The sequence below is a fragment of the Gouania willdenowi genome, chromosome 10 (genome assembly GCF_900634775.1).
Source record: "Gouania willdenowi chromosome 10, fGouWil2.1, whole genome shotgun sequence".
NCBI classification, from domain to species: Eukaryota; Metazoa; Chordata; class Actinopteri; order Blenniiformes; family Gobiesocidae; genus Gouania; species Gouania willdenowi.
The window spans coordinates 37,323,466-37,350,715 of NC_041053.1; the positions used below are offsets into that span (position 1 = coordinate 37,323,466).

Genomic DNA, 27,250 nt, shown 5'->3' on the forward strand with positions numbered 1-27,250 from the left:
CGTTTGTAATGTAACAGGAAATGTAATCCTCACACACTGGATCACCCACTCTTCTCCTTGAAGCCATCAAACAGAGGTTATAGAAACCAGACAAAAGCCGGAGGGCTGCAACACACCGAGGACACGTTCTCTCTCCTCCTCAAGTTTTCGTCATACTTCCATTGTCTCTTCACGCTCCTGCACAAAACTTTACAGTGCCGAAGTCGTCGATCTTAATTATTCAGTTCATTACCAAGTCATGCAATGTCCTTTTTTTTAAAGCGAGAGAGAGAAACTGTGAGAAAATAGTCTTTTTCTTCCTCTTCCACAGGCAGAAAGATCTTAAATCATCACAGTGTAAATCAAGATTGGGGTCAATTACGTCTTCAATTATTCATGTTCAATTACAACTGAATTACAACATGTTTTCCCAATTAAAATTACAATTATTATTGTCCCCCTGAAAGTCAATTGCAAGTTACTCATGTTCATTTTCAATTAATCACACATGAAATAAATAACCCCCAAAATTGTAAACTTCCTCTTGTGTTAGCTTTCTGTTAGCATCTCTTATGATAACAGGTTGGTTTGGACTCATGTCTTAAATCAGAAGTGAAATACACTGAAAATATAATCTGTCCTATAATATTTTATTATCTCTCGGTTTTCTTGTTGGACTTCTTTATCCATTAAAACATTGGTATTAATATTTTTGGTGTGGGTGTCAATATTCCCCTCAATTTCAATTATTTTTATTTTTTTTAATGGTAAAATGATCCTGAAGAGAAATGACAAGTATTGGGAAAAGTTGATATGAAATATATATATTAATAATTGTTAAGTACGTATGTGTAAGCCATAGAACTGTAACATGGTTCCACAGTTTTGCGTTAAATAACATTTTAATGAACACATTTTTGTAGAATTTCCCTGAAATGCCACAAAAATCTCAATAGAATTACAATTAGAAAGCCAATTATCTAAACTGTATTACATTTCAATTATGATTACAACAGCAACAGATTTTTTTCCCAATTATATTGACTCCATAATTGTAATTAATTATCAATTACGCTATTACAATTAGTGGTGTTAAAACAGGGGTTCTCAACTGGTCTCACACTGGGACCCACATTTTACCACAGTCATTAAATGCATATATGCATGTTGAAAACATGCATCCATATTGATTTTTTTAATTTATTTATTTAACCAGTAAAGTCTTTTCCACTGCAGGAGACATTATAACTGCACAAAGTTTTGCTGAAACCTGGGCATTTATTTGTTGTTATACACCTCAGTTAAGTTGCACTAAAGTCAAAGTTGGTTTAAAAGCCACAGGCAGATTGTTTGTTTTATTTATTTTAAGTTGTTGGCATGTTAAAGCCAATGTTTTGAGTGTAAAATATATTTCATACATGATCTCATGAAGGTATGCAAATTTACAGATTAGTTGTTTCTTAAGTCATATATTAAAAAAAAAAAAAAAAAAAAATACAATAGGGATATATCATCTATCATATCGTGACCTATGTATCGGGGGTACGAATCGTATCGCTAATACACACCCCTAATTACAATTATAATTGACCCCTAACCTGGAGGTCAATTAAGATGGAACATGTTTTTCTGAGACAGTGTTTCATCTCCATGTGTGATGCATGATTTAACTCTGACTGTGTAACACTTATTTGACACTTGCTGAACGCTCAATATGAGATTATAGGGTTTGGATATTTCTTGGAGGCAGAGTCGAATTTTCAACAAGGAGTGACTGGATTTTATTGGAATCTGTAACGTGAGTCTTGATTCAGCAGCTGTGAATGAATTCAACATCGTTACGTTATTAACAGTTAAGTAACTGATCAGGGTTATTGATCAGGATCGAAGCTAATCTTCTCTGCTGTGAATAGGACTGAACATGTGAGGATTATGAAACATTCCAAAGTGCAAAATGTTAACACTTATTTAGCTCAAAGTCAAATCAATAATAACCATCAGACGTGATGTGCCGGATTAGATTGATTTTGAAATGGGAGTCGCAGAGTCAAATGAGAACAAATATTAAATAATTTGCTTTATTTGAATATCTAATTAATGTTTGTTTCCTCCCAATTATCTCAGTGAGTAAACTGTTCATGTTAATTAATGATTATTGAACAGAAGTTCCTATTTTTTCTCTCATAACAATCGTTTAAAGCTAAGTGTTTGATTTCCATCCAAAATTGAATTAAATGTTTTTGAGTGTTATGATTATATTAAAAAAAAAAAAAAAAATGTTTTCATAATAATGTGTGAATATTGCATCTCACATCATTTAGCATTATCATTTATTATGAAGGGTGCATGTTCTCTCACATTATTACCATACCTCACTATTAGATTATATGTATTTTTATTCTATTTTTGTATTGTTTCTTAGTTTTTATGTCTTTTTTCATACAATTTTTTATGTTTTTAAATATACATGCACAATTATAAGCAAGTCTTTTGTCAAGTTTTTACACATGAACATTACACACATGGAAAAAACAAAAAAAAAAAGAAGAAATACATACAGTATATATGGAAAGAAAAGGAGAGGCAAAAATAAAGGTAATATTTTCCAAAAACTCCATTAGATTTACAAATAGAAAGTTATACATTTATATTTACAGAAATAAACAATTAAATCATATTTAAACTGCATTGTCCGCAACTAACAGATGCTTATACTTTTCAAAATAAAAGCTTTTCTTGATGGCTGTCTTTTTTTTTCCCTTTTTGAAGAAGGCAATGCATTCATTTCTGCCTGCTTTTCGAACGTGCCGGCTTTATTTAAATTTTTCTAATAATTTTTCCTTAAAAACAGCATGATCCTCCTTCTAAAATAAAAGAATGTATTAATCCATTCCTTCTAAGCACAAAACACAAACCTGTCTGCATCGAAATATTCCAAAACATGTTTGTCCGCCCCTCAGAAGTTCACTAATTAACACTCTTCTGTATCTCATTTAGTTTAATCTGTATACAAGCACAAGGCTGATGTAAAAGTAGTATGCTAATTTGTGGTTTAAGAGCTTAAAGCCTTCGCACACAGCCCAGCTAGCGGATTCCTGCTGTTTCTACTATTTATGCTAAGTTAAGCAAATTGTCTGGCTGCTCCGGCTCAGTAGTGAACTGATAGACTTGAGTGGCATCAATCCTCTCATCTACCTCATGGTAGGAAAACAAACAGGGCAAATTCTATTCCCTTAAAGGGATATCCTCCACTCTTTTTACAAATATGGCCTAAAACACTTATCATTATTAGAAGAACTATGGCAAACAAAACACAATATTTTGCACCATATTTGTTTTATTAACTTTTAAAAATGGGACTACTTTACCGTTTTAGAGCCTATATTCTAGAAATCACATGATTGATGACATCACACAGCCCCATTTGCCTGCTTTTTTGGTCAAAATGCCAATTTGTGCCACTTTTGGTTTCTCTAAATAATCAGTAAAAGTTAAAGATGTCGATGTAAACGTATTTTATTTACCGAAAGAGGATAAAAACAGTTTTTATGACTACAGTTCCCACTGTGCGGTTTTATAGTAGACAATGAAGCAGAGAGGAAGAGCTCTCCTAAGGGACCTTTACTGTACCTTAAACAGTGTGCTGACAAGCTCTGGTGGCTGAAGTTAGCGAGTAAATCCCAGACTGTTAAAGATGCAAAAACCCTGAGGATAGAAGTCATTTTGGGTGGTAGACCCGTTATCGTCACTTTTAACAATCTTTTCACCATTTTGGCCACTCTTAATTTGCAACATTTAACCAATTTCTGTGGTTTTTCAATTATTTAAAGTGACTGTACACTATGGTGCAAATAATACTAAGCTTCCTGTATAACAGTGGATATTATTGAGATAAATAGAAAAATGTGCTTATCACAGATTCATAGGAATGGACCGGAGAAGAAGAAGCGTGGCAAGTAAAAGTCCCTTAGGAGAGCTCTTCTTCTCTGCTTCATTGTCTACTATGAACCCGCAGAGTTGGAACTGTTGCCCCCTGCGGTCATAGATCATTTTTCGGGTCACAACTATTTTTATCCTTTTTCGGTAAATAAAAGAGACATTAACATTTTCCTGACTTAGAACAGTGATTCTCAACTGGTGTCGCAGACAGCTGGTCATAAATGAATAAATACTTAATGTCTCTCATGTTGGACTTGTTTTTTTTATTATGAAAGAAACTTTTATTTTGACAGGCATGCTGTGAAATGCAAGTTGCACAGGAAAATATATAGATTTATGTCTTTAAAAAGATTATATATGTGTGTTTTCAACAGCTATTTTTGGAAAAAACGAAATTTGATTGTTTGAATTTCTAAAAAAACAAAAAAAAAGAAAAAAAAAGTGGGTCGGGATTTAATGACCGTGGCAAAATGTGGGTCCCAGGGTGAGACCGGTTGAGAACCCCTGATTTAGAGCAAAGAAAAGCAGCACAAATTGACATTTTGACCTAAAAAGCTGCTAAATGCTCAAAACGTCAGGCTAAATGCTTCACTGCAATAGGAAACAATGGGATGTTTACAAGCAAATGGGGCTGTGTGATGTCATCAGTCACATGATTTCAAAGATGGCGGAACACAGGCTCTAAAGTAGTCCCATTTTTAAAAGTTAATAAAACAAATCTGGTGCAAAATAATGCGTTTTGTTAGACATACAGTAGATCTTTGTGGTTTTGGTTGCTGCACTACAAACTCTGATGATGATCATATAAAAACAAAACTCTGAGTTTTTATTCAAGCCCTCTGTCCTTTTCTCTTGTTCGTTCGCAGCGATCGGCCGGACGTTGATCCCTCGTTACTTCAGCACAGTGTTTGAAGGCGGGGTCACGGAGCTCCACTACATCCTCAAACACTCCAAGGAGTCCTTCCACAACTCCTGCATCACCCTGGACTGTGATCAGTGCACCATGGTCACCCAGCACGGGAAGCCAATGTTTACAAAGGTAACACCTGACCCCGCCTCCTTCCGTCTCTCCCAGCATGAATAATAAATCACACACAGCGATAATGGTGGGGCCAAAGTGTTCAACTGGTTAACGACCAGAACTATTCACAACCCTTCAATCGTTTTTTTCTCTCTTTACATTTTCTCCCTGGGGTTTTTGCCGTTAAATTAAGTGGCTTCAGTGACTGGAATTAGATTTTTATCCCAGATTAAACACAATATATTGGTTCCTTCTTCAGCCAAGGAGGTGATATTTTCACTGGCGTTTATTTGTTTTTGTTAGCGGGATTAAATCAAAAGTACTTACATTTTTACTAAAGTTTAACCAAAAATAGACCCCACACCATGGAAGATTCCATTCCATTTTGGACGGGATCTGGATCAATATACTGATTCTGGATCAGTTTGAATAATAGAAAAATCCCCAAAATGTTGAGGTTTTATTTATTCAGACAATTTTTTTTTTCTGGAAATTTACTTTGATCCCCTGACGTGTTTCGACTGCCAACTGTCAGTTCTCTTCAGAGGCGTCTGCTGATTGCTTTTATGCATCATAGCAATCAGGAAGACTGACATTTATCAGTCGAAACATGTCAGGAGAGTAAAGTACATTTCCTGAAAACAGTTGTCTGAATAAATGAAACCTTAACACGTTATTTCAAAGACAAAGAAGACAAAATGAAATGAAAATCCCCATTTTTCATTATTGGCCAAATTAAAAACATTCATATCTCAGTTCATAATTGACCAATCTTTATTAAATCTGACTGTTATGTTGGGTTAGTTCCTCAATCACCCCACCAAGTTTCATCTGGATTATCTGGATTGCTCATTTTATCGTGATTTTTCAAAAAAATTGGCGTGTCCGTACGTTTTAACCTACTGTATGGTTATTGTTATTATTAATGGGGTATGAAATATTCTAAGCATTAAAAGTTTGAATGATAATTTTTGCAACAAGTTCATAAATAATGCCTTCAGAAATGTCTTTATTGCTTAAAATTTGTTTAGCTAAGAATAGTAAAATTTTGAATTAGAACATATATCAAACTCGAGGCCTGGGGGCCAAATCCGACCCTTTAGACCATCAAATTCGGCCTGCAGGAGAAAGTAAAAAACACAGAAAAAAACATGAATTATTGTGTAAATTAGCAAATAATTCACAAAATCAATGAAATTTTAAAAGTTCAAATAATGCAGGGACTGAAATCTGTCACTTATTGCTTCAATATTGTCTGTGCGTCACATACTTTATGTATCGTTCATACATCGAAGTGCAAACTTGGCAAAATTATTGTTGACATTGCTTGTTTTTCTGCTTAAAACCTGTGGCTCACTTAAGATCAAATGACTTCATATTTGGAGCCTGATCTAAAATAAGTTTGACACCCTTGAATTTGAAGAATCTTTTCATTAAAAACATGTTCAAGCCAAAAAAATTCCTTTGTGAATTATTAATACCTGTGTGTTTAGCTCTTAGTGTAACCACACTACAAAAGTAGTTGACACTGCTTTAGGTCTTTGTTCTAAACCCTAAAGTTCACTGTTAATAATATAGACTGATCCCTAAGCTGCAGGTTTGCAGGTATGAGGCAGGGTTAGAGGGACACCAGTCGGACCTTTTAAGAGCACGGATGAGTTTAGCATTTAAGCGATACGATGGCAGAAGCAAGAAAAAGCTGAGAAAACACAAATGGAAGCAGGTAGAATAATCCAAACCTGACACTGAGGTCTTATGAAAGCAGCGTAGCTGAGCTCGTCTGCTTCAGTCTGAGGGGGGAGAGAATCCCCCGTGAGCCGCAGTGAATATCAGCTCTAGCTTCACCACAGCCCGATCCAGATGGCTCGCTGACTCTTCTTCTGCTGACTGTTGAAATGATTCTGAGGCCAGATACTTTGTCAGCACAGAGGAGATTCCATGTTCTCTGTTCCATGAACCCAGGGCTGCAGCCTCACGCTGGTTAGTACTGACATTAAACAGATACACATGTGCAGTTTGTCCAACATGCTAAAAGTTAGCAGCCTTACAATCCTTCAGCCTATTAAAAATGATCATTTAAAGCAGTGGTTCTCAACCTTGGGGTCGTGAGACACTGGGATGCCTTCAAGAAACTAATAATATTTTTAGGCTTGCTCCCAGCTTAAAAACGTCACTCACTTTGTTCTTGTTGTTGTTGCGTACACTAGTTGTTGCGTACACTAGTTAAAATCACTACTCCTCTGTTATTCGTCAACGGATTAGCCTGAAATTTGGTAGTTATAATCTATGGATGTGTACGCATCAACGCTTAGGGCCTGGTTTTCAATTTGGGGGCCAGGGGGGCCCCCCCCTCAAGTCAATTTTTTTATTTTTTTGCCAGTATAATATAATGACGGTTAGTGGTACCGAATCATTGGCCCCCCATTTCCGGTAATTTACAAACTTATGGGAACTTAGTCGTGTGATATATCGTTTCAAAGGTAATTCAATGTAGATTACGAATATGCCTCAAAATTCTTTCGGCAATTTCAGTTAAAGTTGTTTTCACATTTTTTAGTGAGTCAAATATTGCAACAGTTGATGGTACCACATCATTGACACATACTAATATATGAATGGGGCCCATTACTCCGTAAGTGTCACGGGGGCGCCGGGGGCCCCATTTTTCAGATGACTACTCCTCCGTTAATGCTCGTTGAATCAGGCTGTAATCTGACATGGATATTCTATGAGATATTCTCATAGACCTTTTTTTACTCAGTGGAACCGAGTCATTTGACTGAATTCTTGGGAACGTGGTACGTGCTATTCAGGGCGGAGACGTTCCACGGGCCCGGCCGTAGTTCATCCGAATTTGTTTAAAAAATTTGAGTACATTTTTGTGTATTTTTACCATTTTTTTCCTTCAGCTAGATCAAACATGCCATATTTTACCTTATTTTCATGGCTTTTTCTTGCCATATATTTGCTCCTTTTTATGCATTTCTGCCACATTACTCCCATTTCTGCCACTTCTCCATCACATTTCAATGCCTTTTCCAGTTATAAACCCTATACACCACTTTTCCCACCTATTGTCGCATATGTTGAGCCATTATTGTAATTTTTTACCTCTTTTCACCTTATTTAATGCTTATTTTTTAACCACATTTACGATTTGTCATGCCCATTATTTGCGAGTTTAAACTAATTGTTCCTACTTTTTTCTGCCAATTTTAAGCCAATATTGACACTTTGAACCTTTTTTTTTTTTTTTACCACTTTTGACCATGCTAATTTGCAACTTTTAACCAATGTGGTTTTTAAAATTTGCAATCTTCCTGGATAACAGTGGATATTATTCAGATGAATAAATAAATGTGGTTATCACAGATTCATAGAACAATGGACCATCACTTTACTGACTTTATGGATGGACCCCAAAAATCTCTCCCCTTTATTCCCTCTTATAGATGGCCCTGTCTCCACATGACTGTTCTTCAATGTTCATGTCTGTGTTTAACCACCTCCAGGTACAGTGGGGGTCCCCAGGCCTCTGGAACATTTATTTTGGGGGTCGTGGGCTGAAAACATTTTTTTTTTTTCCACTTTAAAGACATTTTCAGCATATGTTGAGCCATTATTGTCACTTTTAACTTTTTTTTCACCATATTTCATGCTTATTTTTGCCAATCTGGCCACATTCACGATTTGTTATGCCCATTATTTGCCAGTTTGAACTAATTGTTGACACTTTGAACCCTTTTTCACTCCCTTTTCTGTCTGTTTTTGGCCACTTTAATTTGCAACTTTTAAACAATTTTTATGGTTTTTTAAAATCCCATTTCACCACCTTTTCCGCCATTTTTAGTCACTTTTAACCCATTTGGGGATCGTGGGCTGAAAAGGTTGAGAACTACTGGCCTCATCGTCAGATCTGGTCGTACAGCAGCTGTTTACCGCTGCCTGTGTGTATTTATGTTGGAGTATATTTACATGCATGGCTGAGTACATACGCTTGGGTTTCGATAGGCAATGTAAGGTCATGTCAGTGTTTCTATTTCAAGGTGATTTTGTATTCAGCAGTGCTTGGTGCATGAGCTGGGGGGGTTGGGTGAGTGTATATATGTGTGTGCAAGTGGGCGTACAATGAGTGGGCTCTGTTATTATTATTATTTGTATTATTATATTAGTAAATGAGTATGAAAAAGCCCAATAACTCACACAGGAAATGTGTCTTTTGTGTTTTTTCCTCTTCGAGTTTTGTAAACAAGCTTTTTTTTCCCCCCAAAGGGAAGAGGAAGAAAGATAAAATAAAATATTACAAGTGTACCAATATTAACCGTACAGAGCGAGAACAGAACGGCCCAGGCCCTGGTCAACAAAAAAAAGCTAAATGTGATGCTTGCAGCGCTGTTCTCTTTTCATCTTCACCTAAATTGGATGAGAAGAATTAATTCATTAGAAAAAAAAGAGGAGAAGAAGAAGAAAAAAAAATTCCAATAACTGAGCGTGTTCTCCCTGCAGCAGCAGCAGCAGCAGCTCCAGAGGCCCCGAATCTCAATCAGCTCTGCCTCGCCTCGCTTTCCTCCCTCCCTCCATCCCTCCCTCCCTCCCTCCACCATCACCCTTTCTACCCCCCCCCACACACCCTCTCTTTCACTCATCCTCCTCTCTAACTCGCTGCCTCACTCATTCTCCTTTTCGCTTTTCTACTCCACCACCACCACCACCACCACTCCCTCTCTCCCCCTCTCTCTCTCACATCCCACCCGCCTGCCCCCTTCCCCCGCACCCTTAACACACACACACACACACACACACACATGCATGCAGGCATCTTTCATCCCTAGAGAAATCATCCCCAGCTCCCAGCTCGCTCTCTTTTGCGTTCCCTCTCTCTATCTCTCCGCCTGTATTTGCTTCTTTTTCTTCACTCCAGTCACCCACTCTCTCTCTCTCTCTCTTTCTCTCTCTCTCTCTCTCTCTCTCTCTCTCTCTCTCTCTGCATCGCACTATTTTTCTCATTTGGATTTTAATTATAGAATAGTTCTTTTTTTTCCTAATAATAATAGTATTTTCATAGTTTGGACCTTTTTTTCCAGATTTAGGAGTGATTGAATTGAAAATTGAGTGTAATGTTCAGAATAAGCAGGATTTTGGGGTGAAATACAAAATATTTGTATCAGACGTGTGCAATAAACAGTAAATACAACTTCCTGATCTTAATTACCCTTTGAAATATTACAATGTTATTTTGTTACCTGAAAAGGTTGAAAATAATGTAAAAACAAGAAGAAAAATCATCTGTGAAAATCGATCTCGAATGAATAAATGCAATCATTCAAAGAAAAGTACTGATTTTTCAAAATAAAATACCTGGAACATAAATGAAAATAAAATACGTGTTTGTTTGAACTTTATACTTTAAAGGTCCACGGACCGTAAACACAGTAAATAGTCTAAATACAATACGGACAGTAGGCTCCAATAATGTGTTTACATTTGATAGAGAAATGCCTGGTGAGTCATTACCAGAATATATTTGTGTTAAAAACAAAAGAAATCATCCCCAGCTTCCAGCTCGCTCTCTTTTGCGTTCCCTCTCTCTATCTCTCAGCCTGTATCTGCTCTTTTTTCTCCACTCTCTCTCTCTCTCTCTCTATCGCACCATTTCTCATTTGTACTTGAATTAAAGAATAGTTTGTTTTTTTCTAAAAAAAGAAAAAAAATAATAATAAAAGTATTATTTCCAGAGTATGGACTTTTTTTTTTGTCCAGAGACTTACCCTGAAATTGAAAATAGTGTTGATGGTCAAAATAAGCAGGACTTTGGGGTGAAATAGAAAAATATATGTATCAATGATTTTACAGCCCAATGTGCTGCTACTGCCACCTATTGGCACGGAGGAGTATTTAAATCCCTCTGCATGCTGAATGTCGAAGGCACGGAAACTAATCTGTAGAAAAAATTATTGCATTTATAAATGTAGTAACACATTTTTCTTTGAAACAAAATTGGACGGCGTTACACGTCACACCTGATGTGAGGGAAAGAAAGCAGCATCAGCAGCAGCAGCAGCTCGGGTGAATCATTTTAATCTTGAACATGAACATATTCCACTCGGGAGTGTTTTTTTTTTGTCTTTCTAAGATGCATCACTAACCATATCATTTAGAATTCACAGCATTCTTCTTTGTGTGAAACTGAGAGTTGTAATTTTTTTGATGCAGAACTTCAAGATCGAACTAAAAAAGGTGTAAAATTGTGCGTGGGGGGTGTGGGGGGGGGGGGGGGGGGGTTTGCAGGCAGTAACAGACCTTGATGGGGTCTGCTGAACTTGATATGTCCATGTCACACTGTATTTATCTTTCTCTGCGTGTGTCATTGTAGGACTAACGAAGGGGCGGGGCTACTAGGGTGCTGAGAGAGCAGGTGGGGGGGTGGTCAGTGGACATATGTTACAGGAACTTTAGAGACTAGGAGGTGTTAACAAGATGACACAGGGTACCTACTGGTCCCAACACCCCTTCAGCAGGCTGCTGGTTTCCATGACCAGTATGTGTTAGCAGGGAGATTATCAGAATCAGAATCAGAAATGTTTTTAATGGCCATGTACAGTTTTAAGGACAGTACAAGGAATTTGTCTTGGTAGTTTGTGCACAAAACAAACAAACAAAAAAAAACAAAAAAAAAAACAGCAACAATAATAATAATAATAATAATAATGATTAATATAAAGGATGAGGGATAAATAAAGGATAGATAGAGAATAAAGGATAAATATAAATATATATATATATATATATATATATATATATATATATATATACAGTGCAGCAGATAATGTCATCATGGAGGTGGTGATCGGGTGGGGGGGGGTTCAGTGGGTGACTTAGTGTGTGTTCATGTGGATGGTGGCAGAGACTTTGTTAGAGGAGCTCAGCCCTGGTGGTGGGGGGGAGGTGGGTGGGGGGGAGCAGAATGTGAATCAGTTGTTGGAGCTCAGAGTTAGTTATTCATAATATGTTTGTGTTTACTGAGTTCCATTATAAATTTGAAGGGATTTATAATCTGAGATTTTTTTATCAATTGTCCCGTCTTTATTCAATAGGCACACCGCATATTTTTAGTTTGATCAGAGGAATACTTTTTGAGATATGGCCAATTTAGTGAGGGGTGTATGTGTCAATTTTCCTTCAGAAGTCCTTATTTTTTCTTCATTTTCAACTTCCGGTATCTCAGGAACTACATCACATAGGAAACTGAAATATTGATATAGTAATACAACTCCACGTACTCTCTTAGGATGTATAGCAGATCTTTTTATATATTCTATCTGGTGGACATGTCAGCTCCTCAACATTGGAAAAAAGTTTGTTGAGGTTTGGTTCTGGAACGTGTTTGGTTCAACTTAGCATATGCCTCAGCTTCCTGTAATCTGATCAGTTTAGAGCTATGAACATAGACTGTTCACATCGCTAATGATTAGTCACATATATGCATTGGTTCTTGGGTGACAGTCTCTTGAAATCTGAAAATTCAATCTGTTTTAATTCATAGTATTAAGGTTACTTTTTCTTGGGATTTCAAACATTTTTTCTTTATGCAACTTCATTTTAGTTTTGGACCGCAGTCGCAAATATTAAAAATCCTTTCCATGAGGTCATTGTAGCTTGACTCTGTGTCTTAAATTCATGCATCGTTTACAAGCTTTTCACTAGTAACAACAAAAAACTATTGCATCAGAAAAACAATTATTTTTGAAAACATATTTGCTAAATTGTCCAGATCTCATCCGCTCAAACTAAACATTTACATTGTGCCTATTGAATAATCACGGAACAATTGGTAACATTTCTTGAGACCTAAGTGGGTGGGATGTTTTATAAATGTGTTAAAATTAAATGGAATGATCCTAATTTTTAAGTAGAAATGTACACCTTTGATCAAATTAAGCTTTTTCCTTCTTTAAAAAAACACCTGAATGTTGCTAGTTCGCCTCATTTTAGATCAAACTTTGTAGTATAAATTGGACAACCCTGCACCAGATTATAGTTATTGAGATTTGGTGCTTTAAAAGGACTAGTACAGTGGCCGTAGGAAGTATGTATTGTTATAGAAAAGGGGGAGGGTAAGAAGCTTTTTCGTGGATGGCAAAATTAGGTTGTTTGAAGGTGGGACGTCATCACTGTAGAGGTAGTATTGATTACATCATCATTGTAGAGGTAGGACTGATGACATCATCACTGTAGAGGTAGGACTGATGACATCATCATTGTAGAGCCAGGACTGATGACATCATCACTGTAGAGCTAGGACTGATGACATCATCATTGTAGAGGTAGGACTGATGACATCATTGTAGAGGTAGGACTGATGACATCATCACTGTAGAGCTAGGGCTGATGACATCATCATTGTAGAGCCAGGACTGATGACATCATCACTGTAGAGCTAGGACTGATGACATCATTGTAGAGGTAGGACTGATGACATCATCACTGTAGCGCTAGGACTGATGACATCATTGTAGAGGTTGGACTGATGACATCGTCACTGTAAAGCTAGGACTGATGACATCATCACTGTAGAGCTAGGACTGATGACATCATCACTGTAGAGCTAGGACTGATGACATCATCATTGTAGAGCCAGGACTGATGACATCATCACTGAGTCCATTGACTCAGGAGGTGGGGCATCCAAACAAATCTGACGTTCCACACCCTTGAACCAAGCAGCAGCCATGTTGAAACTCTCAGGTCAGTCTGATCCTGATCCACAGAGATATTTGAGGAACACACACACACACACACACACACACACACACACACACACACACACACACACACACACACACACACACACACACACACACACACACACACACACACACACCAGACAGAGATTCCTTGCTTTTATAGAAAGATGTGAATATCTGTTATTATTCTAAATTGTTATTCTTTTTTTAATAATACTGCCAGGATTGGCTAATATTGAGTCAGTTACAGTTTTTTTAGGTCAGATTTCAATTAGATCCAATATTTTTAGCTTTTTTTTTCACATTTATTGAGGAGTTGAGTATAAGAATACAAAAAACCATTGCTTTAAAGTCTGCAGTGTGAGTGACAGCACTGCAGTGTTAACAGCAAAGACCACTGAGGCCTCACTCTGACACTGTTTGTAGATTAGACAGACTCGCTCCACCATGAAACACTCGTGTCATTTTGATGCAAAATGTACAAGATATTTTTATTGTTTGTATTGACTTTGAAGGTTTTTATGCTTCCAAACGATGTCTATTTTTAAAACAAATGATTTCACTAAAATAATGGTTACTTGGACTTTATTTGGTTTTGCTACAAGCTGCACATTTTTTAAAATACCGGAAACTCAAAACAGTAGTAGTGAGTTAACTTCCTGATATGGCAATATGTTTTTTTTTTATTATTATTATTTCATTTTTTAACATAATCAAGTGGAAATTGCATTATAACATGGATTATACCCTCACATGCATGTCTTTGGACAATATCACATATTTACATTTCATGGCCTAATGTTTAACCACAGCAGCAAAAACTGACAAACATGTAAATTCTTGCATTACATAATCTTGCGTGATTGCAGCATCGATAGTGTCCGATTATTAATTACTGACTGCTTCTGGTGTATACGATACTAATACTAATATTGGTGCATCACAAATAGTTGGATTGATATTTTCTTTGATTCAAATGTAAACAGTATGCAATAGTTTTATTAATGCTTTGTTAATGTGAAAGCATTCAAAAGAATGTTATTTTGTTTGATTCAGAAGTGGGAACTCTGCAACAGTTTCACAGAAAACCTTTCTTTTAACTTGAAACGTTGGTTTTATAGTCTTTCATACAGGATATACTGTACATGTTGTGGCAGTTTGGACGAATGACACTGAGTCCACCTATAGGGTTGCTGGTCAGATGCGGACATAGGATTTGTTTGGTTAAATTGTTTTAGGAAACAGAGCGGTTTGGGATTTGGAGGTAAACAAGCTTTCAGTATGTGTACCTCAATGAATCTGCTGCTGTTCAGTGCTCTCAGAGTTATGTACGGAGGGTTCCGGGATCCCTAAAATGTCTTAAAAGGCATTAAATTCACGAATCTAAAATTAAGTCCTTAATTGTTCATTAAAATGTCTTAAATCAGTTTCAAAAGTCTTACATTTTAACACAAATTGAGAAAATAAGTATGATTTTGTGATTGTACTTAGTCTCACAGATCAAAATAAATGGTAATGTTCATTTAAAAAAAAATAATAATAATGATCAGCATGCAAAAATGTAAATTTAGCGAAAATTGCCTATCCCACACATTTTTTTCTTAAGGGGTTTTCTTAGTGGTTTTTTATTTTTTTGTATTTTTGCTGTTTTATAGAATTCTGGCTATTTTTGTAGTCATCTTGTGTTTTTGAATTGATTCTGATTATTTTAGTCAGGTTTTTTTGTGTGTTTACTTTAGGAGCCGCCAGTTGCACTTCTGCACTAGACAAAAAAAAAAAAAAATACCCTAACCTTATGTAATTGATGTGGCATTTCTTTTTTTTCTCCCAATTATGTTGACTGTGAAGTTTGGTCTTGAATTTAATGTCAAATGACAATAAAAAGTCTTAAAAATTTGTGAATTTAATTTGACTAAAGCTGTAGAAACCCTGGTTTGTTGCTGATAATAATAGTCATAACGTATAAGATATATTTATCTAATATATGAACATTTGTTGTAAAAAGCAGAGAAGAAAATATTGTATGTCTTCCAATTCTTTGCATTTAGTTTTTTGTGTGTGCAGCAGAAGTATTGGTATTGGTACTCAGATACAAATATCAGCAGCGTATCGGTTTGGGAATTATTATGCTAATATGCTAGCTCAGTAGTATTTAATAGCAGCATGGTCAGATACATAAATATTATGCTGCCTCTCAAAAAAAAAAAACACATTGAAGCAGAGAGGTTTGCAGGTTCTCCAGGATTACCTCTTTTGTGAGTGTGTGTGTGTGTGTGTGTGTGTGTGTGTTTTCATGTGTAATGATCAAGATAAGCAGGTACAGAACATGCAGAGTCTACTACATCCCATAATCTCAACCCTGTTGTGTGAAAGATTTATGAGACTGCTCCCAAATCAATGGTGACTCTTTGTGAGACGTTGAAACCTTTTAACCGGCTGCTGTTAATGTCCAGAGGATGTTCTCTGTGGTTTTCCATGAGGGAACTTGTTCCAAGTTCATGATTGACATGAAACATTTAGTATTCATCTATTGATTACACCAGTGGTTCTCAACCTGTTCAGCCCACGACCCCAAAATAAAGGTTCCAGAGACTGGGGACCCCCACTGTAGCTGAAGGTGGTTATACACAGACATGGACATTGAAGAACAGTCATGTGGAGACAGGACCATCTATAAGGGGGAATAAACGGGAGAGATTTTTGGGGTCCATCCATAAAGTCAGTAAAATGATAGTCCATTGTTCTATGAATCTGTGATAACCACATTTATTTATTTACCTGAATAATATCCACTGTTATCCAGAAAGTTTAGTATTTTTGGGGCCATATAGTATATAGTCATCTTAAAGGTGTACATTATTCTTTTAATCAGAAATAAAATCGGTGAAAAAGGTGGTGAAATGGGATTTTTAAAACCACAGAAATTGGGTAAAAGTTGCAAATTACAGTGGCCAAAAATGGACAGAAAACGTTGAAAAAAGAGTTCAGTGTCAATACTGGCTTAAAAATTTGTTTAAATTGGCAAATAATGGCCAAATGAATGTGGATAAATTGACAAGAATAAGCATGAAATATGATGAAAAGAGGTTAAAAGTGACAATAATGGGTCAACATATGTGACATTAGGTGGAAAAGTGGTAGAAAGGGTTTATAAGTGCCAAAATGTCTTGAAAGTGGAAAAAATTTGCTGAAAAGGCATTGAATTTTGATGGAGAAGTGGCAGAAATTGGAGTAATGTAAAAAAATGCCAAGTAAAAGTGATTAAAATAGGTGAAAATATAGCAAGTTTGGTGTAGTTGCAGAAAAAGGGTATAAATAAGCAAAAACGGGCTCAGATTGTTCAGAAAATATTCTTAGTTTCTTGAAGGCATCCCCCTCCCAGTGTCTCGCGACCCCAAAGTTGAGAACCCCTGGATTTCAGAGTGGACTAAGAATGAAAATGGATGCATTGGCTTTTCTTCATCAGGAAAGTGCCTTGTTGTTTTCCTGCTGAGATGACGCGGGTTCACCACTAAACACTTGTTTCACCGAGGGGTAAATATTACAAACATTCAGAAATAATGCATACGTGCCTCCGTGTTCACTCCTTCATTAGGTTTCTCTCGCACCGTAAGGCAGAAATCCCACGATGGTGGTGATACATTTCAAAGGACACGCAGCAGCGTATTCATGTAATATGTTTTAAAGCTTTGAGCTGCAGTTTGAGCGTAATCAAATAATTACAGAATTTCTATTTAATTCAGCGTTCTTTGAAAGCTCTAAAGTCAGTGATAATTAGCTACGTTTTCTTACGTACAAAAAGCGACAACAACCAACTTTTTTTTCATTTAAATGGTGTATTTTCCTTTGTAGACAAATGAGTTTGGCCGGCGCAATGTTTCTTTCATTAAAACTCAGGGAAAACCAAACTGCTGTCCTCCACACTTGGGTCAACAAACTGCTTTTTGAATTCTTTATTTTGAATGCGGAATGAACAGAAGTTTATATCTGGAGATGATTTTGCAGAGAAACTTCCTGCACAGTTTGTCTGTTCTATGTTTTAAATGATTTTTACTTTGAGGTCAGCTTTTACACAACACTGCAGCTGGAATCAAAGTGAATAAACCAACGAGATAAAATAAGCTCTTGTTTCATTGTCTGTTACACACCACAGATTATTCCCAAACACTGCTTTAGTTTAATCCACACTTTTCCAGCTCATACGAGCCCATTATCAGGAGGCGCAGATGCCTTTAAACCTGTTTATAAAACCACGATTGCAGCTCAGAATGGTGTCAGTCACGGAAGAAGGAAGTGCTTTAAATGCGCCGTGCATCTGATTTAGAGGAAATTCTCACTATTTGACATTTGTAGAAGTAGAAATCACACAAATTCATAGATTTGTTTGTGTGCAGTGGGAGACACTCAGCCAGGTAAATAAGACAAGAACTGTAATAAATAAAAATAGAAGGTGTAAATTAATCGATGAAAAAACACAAGTGCTGTATTTGGCAACGTTAAACACAGTCCTGCATCACTGGCCACATTTACATGGGAGCTATAATTCCCTTTGAATTCAGAATCAAAATGAAATCCTCTTTAAACTGACCTTGTAAACACCTAATTCCGAATGAAAATGGCCTTTCGGAATTAAACTTAAATCAGAATTAAGTGGCTGGTTTATTCTGATTTTAATTCTGAATTGAATAATTCTTCGAACTTGCATATGTTTAATTCTGCAATAAATGAATTCCAGTCATTCTGCGCATGCTCATCCTGACGCGATGAAGCGCTAAAAAATCCAAGATGGCGGCCAAAGCAAGCGTTGGACTCAGTGGCTATCTGTACGGTTTCCGTATCAATATACCGACATTCTATCCGTACGTCTTTTCCGATAGACGTGAATAAGTTACGTTCGCCCCCTGTCCAATCAGAACCTTCCCAACCCTCAGACCTAAAGTGGAATTAAATAAAGGTGATTAATTCTGTTATTTATTGTATTAATTCTATTATTTCCATATAAACACAGAGCAGAACACTTTAATTCCGAATTATTTAATTCAGGATTAATAAAACATCATGTAACCGTGTCCAGTGTATAGACGTTCTTACTGCAGAACATCCAATAATTTACACCAACAATGATTGTACTACCTACTGCCACCTGCTGACCTGGAGTAAAACTCACACTAAAGAAAGCATTGACTGCATCAGAAAGGAAATTAAACGCAGAAATAATTAAAATAGCATCGTGAATATTTATATTATTTCTTTATGTTGGAGAGATTTACATTTTTATTTGTAAGCTGAAAATGAACTTATTTTGTTGTAATGTAAATCACAAGAGCTCTCGGAGAGCGCAAACCTCCTCCAAGTGCTAAATCTTCTCTTTGTCACACATTAGATTATTGATCCTGATCAATGAACCGTGATCAAACCAGGAAGTGAAATACTCATTGTAGTAGTCGCTGCTTTCACTACTTTTCAGAACAGCATTAATTTTGAGTGCATCCTAACCAAGACCTTCCTCTAAACATCCACACTACAGACCTCACTCACACGTGCTGTCTCTTATAATAGTCTTTGTTAAGACAAAGAATTGTGCAAATTTGTCTACAAGCATTAAATTTGGCGTACTTTCAAATCTAACGGAAGCCGGCGCCTATTCTCAATGGGGGTTGCCAAAATTCAAAATGGCGGCCACCCAAAAACATGTTTTTCTGTTACTATCAAAACTTTCAGAAAGCTCGCAAGATTTATGCTTGTACTTTTATAATTTGTAACTTTTAAACTTTTCGAGTTATTATAATTTTTGTGAAACTGTATTGACTTATCCTGCATATCCATTTATCATTTTTCAACCTTTTTAACCCATTTGAACCTTTTTCGACCTTATTGCTATTGTTTAGCTAATGGTAGGTTAATGCTTATCGAATACTAGGTTAATGTTATTGCTAGGTTAATCCTAAAGCTTGGTTAATGCTATTGCTAGGTTAATGTTAATGCTGGGCTAATACTATTAAAGCTACTACTAATGCTAACACTAGATTCATGCTAAAGCTAGGTTAATGCTAATGCTAACTGATACTAATGTTAATGCTAGGCTAATACTATTAAAGCTACTACTAATGCTAACATTAGATTCATGTTAAAGCTAAATTGATGCTAATGCTAATTATTGCTAATGCTAACTGATACTAATGTTAATGCTAGGCTAATACTATTTAAGCTACTGCTAATGCTAACATTAGATTCATGCTAATGGTAGGTTAATGTAACTTTTATTAATATTAATGCAAAATTATGCTAATTCTATGCTAATGCAGTGTGACCCAGGCCAGCACCTGCATCATTGCTTATTATTCTAGTTTCAAATAAAATTATCGAGATTTATGTTGTATATCGCCATTTGAGAAAAAATATCAAGATATTAATTTTGGTCCATATCGCCCAACCCTAACTTGTTGTGCTCTTTGCATTTTTCGGTGGGAGGGGAAAAACTCCGGAAATCCATTGTTGCACCAGAACAGACTCCATGAAACCACTGCCAGTGAAGATGGTGAAACACGCCTGTTTCCTGGTGTTTTGTTGGTATTAATTTTAGCTGAGTATGTCGGAACGTAGCAGAGGTGGGGGGCAGGTGATTTGGGGGTGGGGATTCAGGGGGAGAGGTGCAGCACGGGCTCTTTCTTGTTGATCCTCAGGAGACCATCTGCGCTGGGGGCATTGATTAGAGTGTGTCTGGTGGGATTACATCTTTGCTGTTGCCATGCCAACTAATCATCTGATCCCCCCCACCCCCCTTATTTTTTTTCTGTCTGTCTCTCTGTTTCCCTTTCTGTCTTTGCCTGGTTGTCACAGCAACCAAATATGGGAGAAGAGCGAAGGCCCCGGCGAGCGCTGGATTCAGCTAAAGGGGCGAGAAGAGGAAAAAAAAGAATGTTTTCTCTCCTCCCTCTCTACCTCCGTGTGTTTCTGTTTCCTCCTAATTGGCAACTCGCTCTGACCTGAAGTTCTTTTGTCTCTGGCGTAAACACACCCCTCTCCAGATTACATTTATTTTCACATTTCAGAAATAGCTGGATGGCTGAGAGGCCCAAGGACAGATGCTCTGAATGAGGCGAGCAAGCGTAGTAAAAAATAAAAAAAATTAGAAGCGTAATAGCTCACTTCATACCACAGAGTCCTTGAATGAATTCTCCAAAAATATTGAGACAAAACACATCCAACGCTATAATAAACAAAGGAGAGGAAAAAAAATAAAAAATGCCGTATTTGTGAATGTTTGTCTTGCAGCTGGAATGAAATGAGCAAAGATCGGAGCTGTGATCTGACTCCAAAGCGCTCTGTCTTTGTCTCCAGGTTTGTACAGAGGGACGTTTGATACTGGAGTTTGCCTTCGACGACCTGATGAGGATCAAGACGTGGCACTTTACCATCCGGCAGTACCGAGAGCTCATCCCTCGCAGCATCCTCGCCATGCACGTGAGTGTCTCAGGACTTTTGCCAAGACAATGGCTGTGTTGTAAATGTCATAACAATGTACCACTCATACTAAGTCTGACTCAAAATGAGTATGTAGTGCATAGTATGAAAAGATGGAGTACGCGAGAAATACCTGGATTAAGGCTGCACGACTTTAATTCAAAACAAATCTCGATTTTTTTTGTTTTACTTTCAAAACTTGTTTTCAATTTTTTTTTTTTTTTCCCCTTTAAAAGCAAAAAAGACACTGATTTAATTATTGCAAGTATTTTCTATTAATTGAAAAAGTGAAAACATTTCCATATTTGGAATAAAGTGCAACTGCAAAGCTTTAACCAACAATGGTAAATTGATAAAAAATAACAACCTGTTCAACCAAAAATGAATCCCTTACCATTTTTAAAAAGAAATTTAAATTTGCATTAGAAAAAGAAACTCAAACAAACTCAAATTCACATTTAAAAAAAGAAGAGGTTGTAGTGTAAGGGCACTTTGTAAAGGCACCAAAGCGCAGCTCAAGAAATAAGAGAAAGGGGTACTTGAAACAAAAAACTTTGAGAATCACTGCTATATCAGGAACATTTCCTCAGTCCGCCAGTAATACTCAACTGCCCCATGATGCATTGCGAGTGGAATGTAAAATGGTCCTGGAACCAGCTTCAAGCTAAAAGTCAAACATCCCCTTTTTCAAAACAAAAGCATCTGTTTTTGTCTTCCATTAGTTTTGTAACACCTTTGTAAATAGGGCTCTTGTTTTGAAGTTTAGTCAGTAGCACAATGGAGGGTCTCTGAAAATCTCTGAAATGTCGTCATGAAATGTGTTTACGTGGGTTTTATCGTCACTTTCCCACTTTTTCAGAACTTTTAAAGGTGAAGAATCATCAGAGATATTTAACCTCAGTGTGATTCAGGTTTTTGTTGTTGTAGGTTCCAAATGCATCTTGGGATCCTCCTAACCATACTTATAGTATATAGTAGACACTGACAGTAGGGGTGTTGAAAAAAATCGATTCGGCAATATATCGCAATTATACGTTACACAATTATTTTATATATTTAACAGGAAAGTCTTTTCCACTGCAGAAGACATTGTAACTGCACAAAGAAGTTTTGCTGAAACCTGGACATGTTGACCATCTTGTGTTTTTTCAATCAAATCTAAAAAGAAAATACTAACTTTCTGCATTTATTTGTTGATCTAGACATATACCTCAGTTAAGTTGCACTAAAGTCAAAGTTGGTTTAAAAGCCACAGGAAGATTGTTTGATATTTTATTAATTTTAAATTGGAATGTTAAAGCCAATGTTTTGAGTGTAAAATATGCCAATAAAATACATTTCATACATAATGTTCTCATGAAGGTGTACACAATTACAGATTAGTTGTTTATTAAGTCATATAATAAAATCGCCTTATACTTTAATATCAGGATATATCATATTGTGACCTATGTATCGAGATATGAATCATATTGCCAGATGCCAGTTAGTACACACCCCTAGTAGACTGTATATATTCATGTCTGTAGTGTATAGTATGGAGTGTGCCATTTTGAACACAGCCAATTACTAAATTCTATCCATGAACATAAAAACGTGCAGGTCTATTAAAGCAGTTTGGAGGGGTTTTTTTTTTTTTGCAACCAATCTATTTGCAGACATCAAAGACGAGTGTGGAATACGGCGTTTGACTAAAAAAGCAGCAACAGCGTGAGAGAGGGAGAAAAAAACAAGGTCAAATGAATGATCTGCTTAATTTCACTAAGTGTATCACACGTTCAGTCATTGAAGCTGCACAATGTGTGACAAACCTAAAGAAATTCATCATTTGAAAAGTGTGTCAAGATTTAATCCGCTCTGCACAACGAGGCTTTTCCTGCTTCAAGGGTTAAAGACGGCGTCTCTTCCTCCTTCAGATTTACACATTTCAACAAATGCATTCATTTTTTCACACATATTTGAGTAAATCTTTCTTTGGAGATGGTAAAAGGAGATTGTCGTTGTCACCATACATTAAATATATGAAATAAACAACAACCAGTTTGGACCTAAAGGATTTAATGAAAATCGAAGTACCAAGAAAAACCCCTAAGCACAGGGAGAACATGCAAACTCCACTGTTTAGCCATCAGGACCTAATGCTCTGAAGGTGAATACATAGATCAGGAAGCTACATCCAGTAATTACAGTTCTAATAAGACTGGGATGGACTGGAAACCTGTGTAAGGTGTGCACTGACATGCACCCTCAGTCAGTGGGGACGAGCTCTGTAACCCCTTGTTTGTTTGTCAATTTATTTTCCATTATGGAATGCAAAATTACAAGATTTAAATCATTGCAGAGGGACAATGGGCATTTTACAATAAATTAAAAAAAAATTAAAAAAAAGGGGGCGGGGTTGTGCTTTTTAATCCCACCCCTTCTCCATAAAAAAATAAATAAATAAATCTAAGTTCTTCATTTTTTAAGCTTCTCGATAAGGTATGAGAAACAGAAATTAATTTCATTAATTGTTAGCAAAGCAAGAAAAAAACAAGTGATAATAATTATTATAATAACAATAATAAAAAGCAAAAATCCAAATAATAACAATAACAAAACCAAAACTGCAAAAGACAATAGAATAAAATTTATCTATTTGATAACCGTTTCATTCATTATCATTTGACTTAAATTTTTTATTTCACAATAAGATTCCATTTTTTTTTATTTTTTTTTAAATGTTTTTTATTTATTTATTTTTTATTTTTTTATCATCCATCATGTATTTTATGACAAATATCATCAAATTGCGAAAAAAAATTTAAAATTAAAATTAATTGTGATATTATTATGGTTTATAAATAAAAAAATAAAATGTTATATTTATGTTACATGCAGCTCCTCCAATTAACCAGATGCATAAAATGAGTTTCATTCCTTGTCGTTTTCTGTTTGCCCCCCCTCCCCACTGAAAGGTGTGTGTAAAAGGCAGCCCTTAACCCCCCCCCCAACCCCCCCTTTTTTTATTTTTTACTCACTGAAAACTTCATATTAATCTCATTCAGTGATAAATTGGCCCCTCAGGGTATTCACTCTAATTCAGTGAGAGAAGGATATTGGGGGAGGGGGGGGCTACCTAGCCATCATTTCTAGTGTGCGTGTGTGCGTTCACTCCTTTGATCGCTGCCTGGACTAATGAAAGCAGATTACAGACACAAGGGACGAAGAATAAAAAGTGCAGACGCTGGTTCACAAAAAGCTGAGGTGGAAATCACACCTTTTTTTTTTTTTTTTTTCAAAAAAAGTCAGTCAAACTTTCCTCTCACCACTTCCTGTCTCGTACTTCCTGTCGAAGTTTGAAAAGAAGTGACAAAGTGTGCTCCTGATATAAAAACAAACCTTTACCCAGAAAATCCAGAAACATCAGTCCCTGATTAAAGGCTTTTAATACTTTAAAAATTAAAAATAGAATATTGGTAAATTTGAGCAAAAATGTGATATCAACCATAGTTAAGCTCGATTAGCACTCAAATTTAGTTTACTAGTGTGCGAGAAAGGCTGAACGATTCATTGCATTTGCGATATTATAAATAGTGATTTTATAATCGCAAAGGCTGCAATTTTATTTATTTTTTCTTGTCCTGTCTTGTTAAGTTCAGAGAGTGTAGTTTACATGTTTCATGAAACGTGAAGTTAGTTACATGTGTTGAAGAGTTAAAGCCTCAGATTTGTTTGCTTTATTGTTGTAATCTGTGCTTTAAAATGTATATTTTACATTTATTTCAAGTTTAACTAAATCTGAAATCGTTTACTGCGAAACAGGTTGATTTATTGCTTGTGTTTATTGAAAAATACGTAACAAGAGGCCTTTGAACAAATAATCGCATATTAAATCGCAATTGCAATACAGTATTGAGGAAAAAAATAATACGATTGTTTTCCAAAATTGTTCAGCTCTAGTGCGAGTACACTTTACTAGTGAGGTAAATAATGTTGTTAGTTCTATTAGTGACGCAACGTGTCACTAGTCGTGCTAATAAGCCTTATATGCTAATAGGGGGTGGAACAAAGCAAATTCAGGCTTGCCATTGGTTGTTAAAATGATATAACATTTATCTAATATCTTTCCACACTCTTTAAAAAAGGAGCAGTGACGCTGGATGCTGACTGACCTGTCAATCACATGACATTTTGTTGCTGTTTACTATTTTTTTTATTTCATGTCCTGGTGACACATCACACTGACATTAATGACTGACATGGATTTATTTTTACAGTATCTGAGCCTGCAGTTCCTTCACAAGCATTTAATGAAAAGTAGAAATAGTCACATGATACAAAGCATAATAATCAGTGATTTTGTTGAAATAAACGAGAATTTGTGTTGCATATTTGGATAATTAAAGTGATGCAGAAGGGGATTAATTTAGTTTCAACATATTCACTATTTAATATATAAATATACTCAGGTGTTGGGAAACACAGTTTGTCTGTACTTACGTTTGATTACGCTTTCATTAGATAAAGATAAAGGTTTGTGCTGCAAAAATACCAACTGTCTAACACGTCAGCTGTGATTTAAGTACAGGATATATTCAGTTTATCAGTTTTTCAGTCTGAATAAGAATATTTCATCTTTTAAACATGAACATTGCATAAACAGTTATTCTGCCCAGGTTTTTTCCCCATGTTGTAAGTTTTCATCAGAAATGTTAATTATTCTTACAACATTTGATTATTTCTTTAAAAACAAGTTTGCCTCTCTAATCTCATTTTGAGTGTTTATGTTTATTTTTTTTTTCTTTTTAGAGTCATTTTGTGTCTATTTGTTGTCATTTGTGTATTTTTTTTTTCTTTTTCTTTTGAGTAGATTTATTAATTTGTATGTTTTTGACGTCATTTTGAGTGTTTATGTTGTCATTTTTTTCTTTTTAGAGTCATTTTGTAAATATTTGTTGTCAAGTGTGTATTATTTGGTGGCTTTGTGTGTTTTTGGAGTCATTTTGTAAATATTTGTTGTCGTCTGTCATAGGCGGAGTTTAAGATTCTTGCGAGGGGGGCAGCTAAAAAAAAACAAATATATATATATATATATATATATATATATACAGTAGATAGATAGATAGATATGTGAGATACACTTTTACATGGAGGGATTGACTTTCTGTCAGTTGTAAATCACTAAGTTAAACAATAGGTAGGATAGAATAAATGAATTAAAAGCATTTAAAAGTCCAACAATGTAGATTATGACAAGTCTCTAACAACGTAACTCCCCCTTCACTGATTGTCTATGTGCTGTGGCTGGTGGATGCTGATATTTTTGCGGGGGAGGCGGGCGAGTAGATTATCACAACAACCTCTCAATCCACCACTTCATATCCAGACACTTTGAATGTTATATCGCCGTTTTTATTATTTCCTACTCACTGTGTTTTTTGGCACTTAGAATATTTGTATATTGTGCAAGTTATATTAAAAATTGGGAAAACTGTAAAGAAAACTTTTAACCACTGAGGTTAAACTTTTAACCCCCCTCCCCCCACGCTGCAAACTTCACCTATGTTATCTGTGTATATCTTTTTGTCATTTTGGTATTTGTTGTCATTTTGTATGTTTTCCTGCTATTTTGGTGTGCATTTGTAGTTTTGTGTATTTTTGCTGTCCTTTTGTGTATCTTTCTGTCATATGTGTGTTCCTGGAGTCGTTTTATTCATGTATTATGGTTCACAAAATAAAAATCTGCCCATGTCAGATTTAGATGATGCTCAATTCCTGGTTTTTATGGTTGAAAATAAATAAATAAGCAAAACGTTCTTTGTTCCAGGGATAGTTCCCATTAACTTTCTTTCATATCATTATGCTGCAACATCAAATCTAGCCAATAATAAGACCATTAATAATTGAAATTGAAATTAAAATAACAAAGCAATATTGATTAATTAGCCTGCAAATTGACAAGGGTGTGCAATGAAAGCCACAAGTACTTTTAATCAGGTGTAAAATGGCACAACTGCAGCAACAATGTCAGCTGCGTTATGGACTCCAGGGTGTGAAAGTGTTGATTGTGCATAACCAATGAATGCCAGTAAGCTTAATTGCTTTCTGATAATTAGGTTTT

General features: G+C 35.9%; 2 protein-coding genes across 2 annotated transcripts in view; one reads left to right on the top strand and one right to left on the bottom strand.

Moving 5' to 3' along the window:
• Positions 1-27,250, bottom strand: part of anxa5a (annexin A5a) — a 1,189,405-nt gene that overhangs the window by 937,248 nt on the left and 224,907 nt on the right. The window lies entirely within an intron of this gene.
• ldb2a (LIM domain binding 2a) overlaps positions 1-27,250 on the top strand; it is a 135,801-nt gene that overhangs the window by 77,899 nt on the left and 30,652 nt on the right. The window contains 2 exon segments of the mRNA XM_028458961.1: positions 4,785-4,957; positions 21,025-21,147. Of these exon segments, the coding sequence (XP_028314762.1) occupies positions 4,785-4,957; positions 21,025-21,147 (296 nt within the window).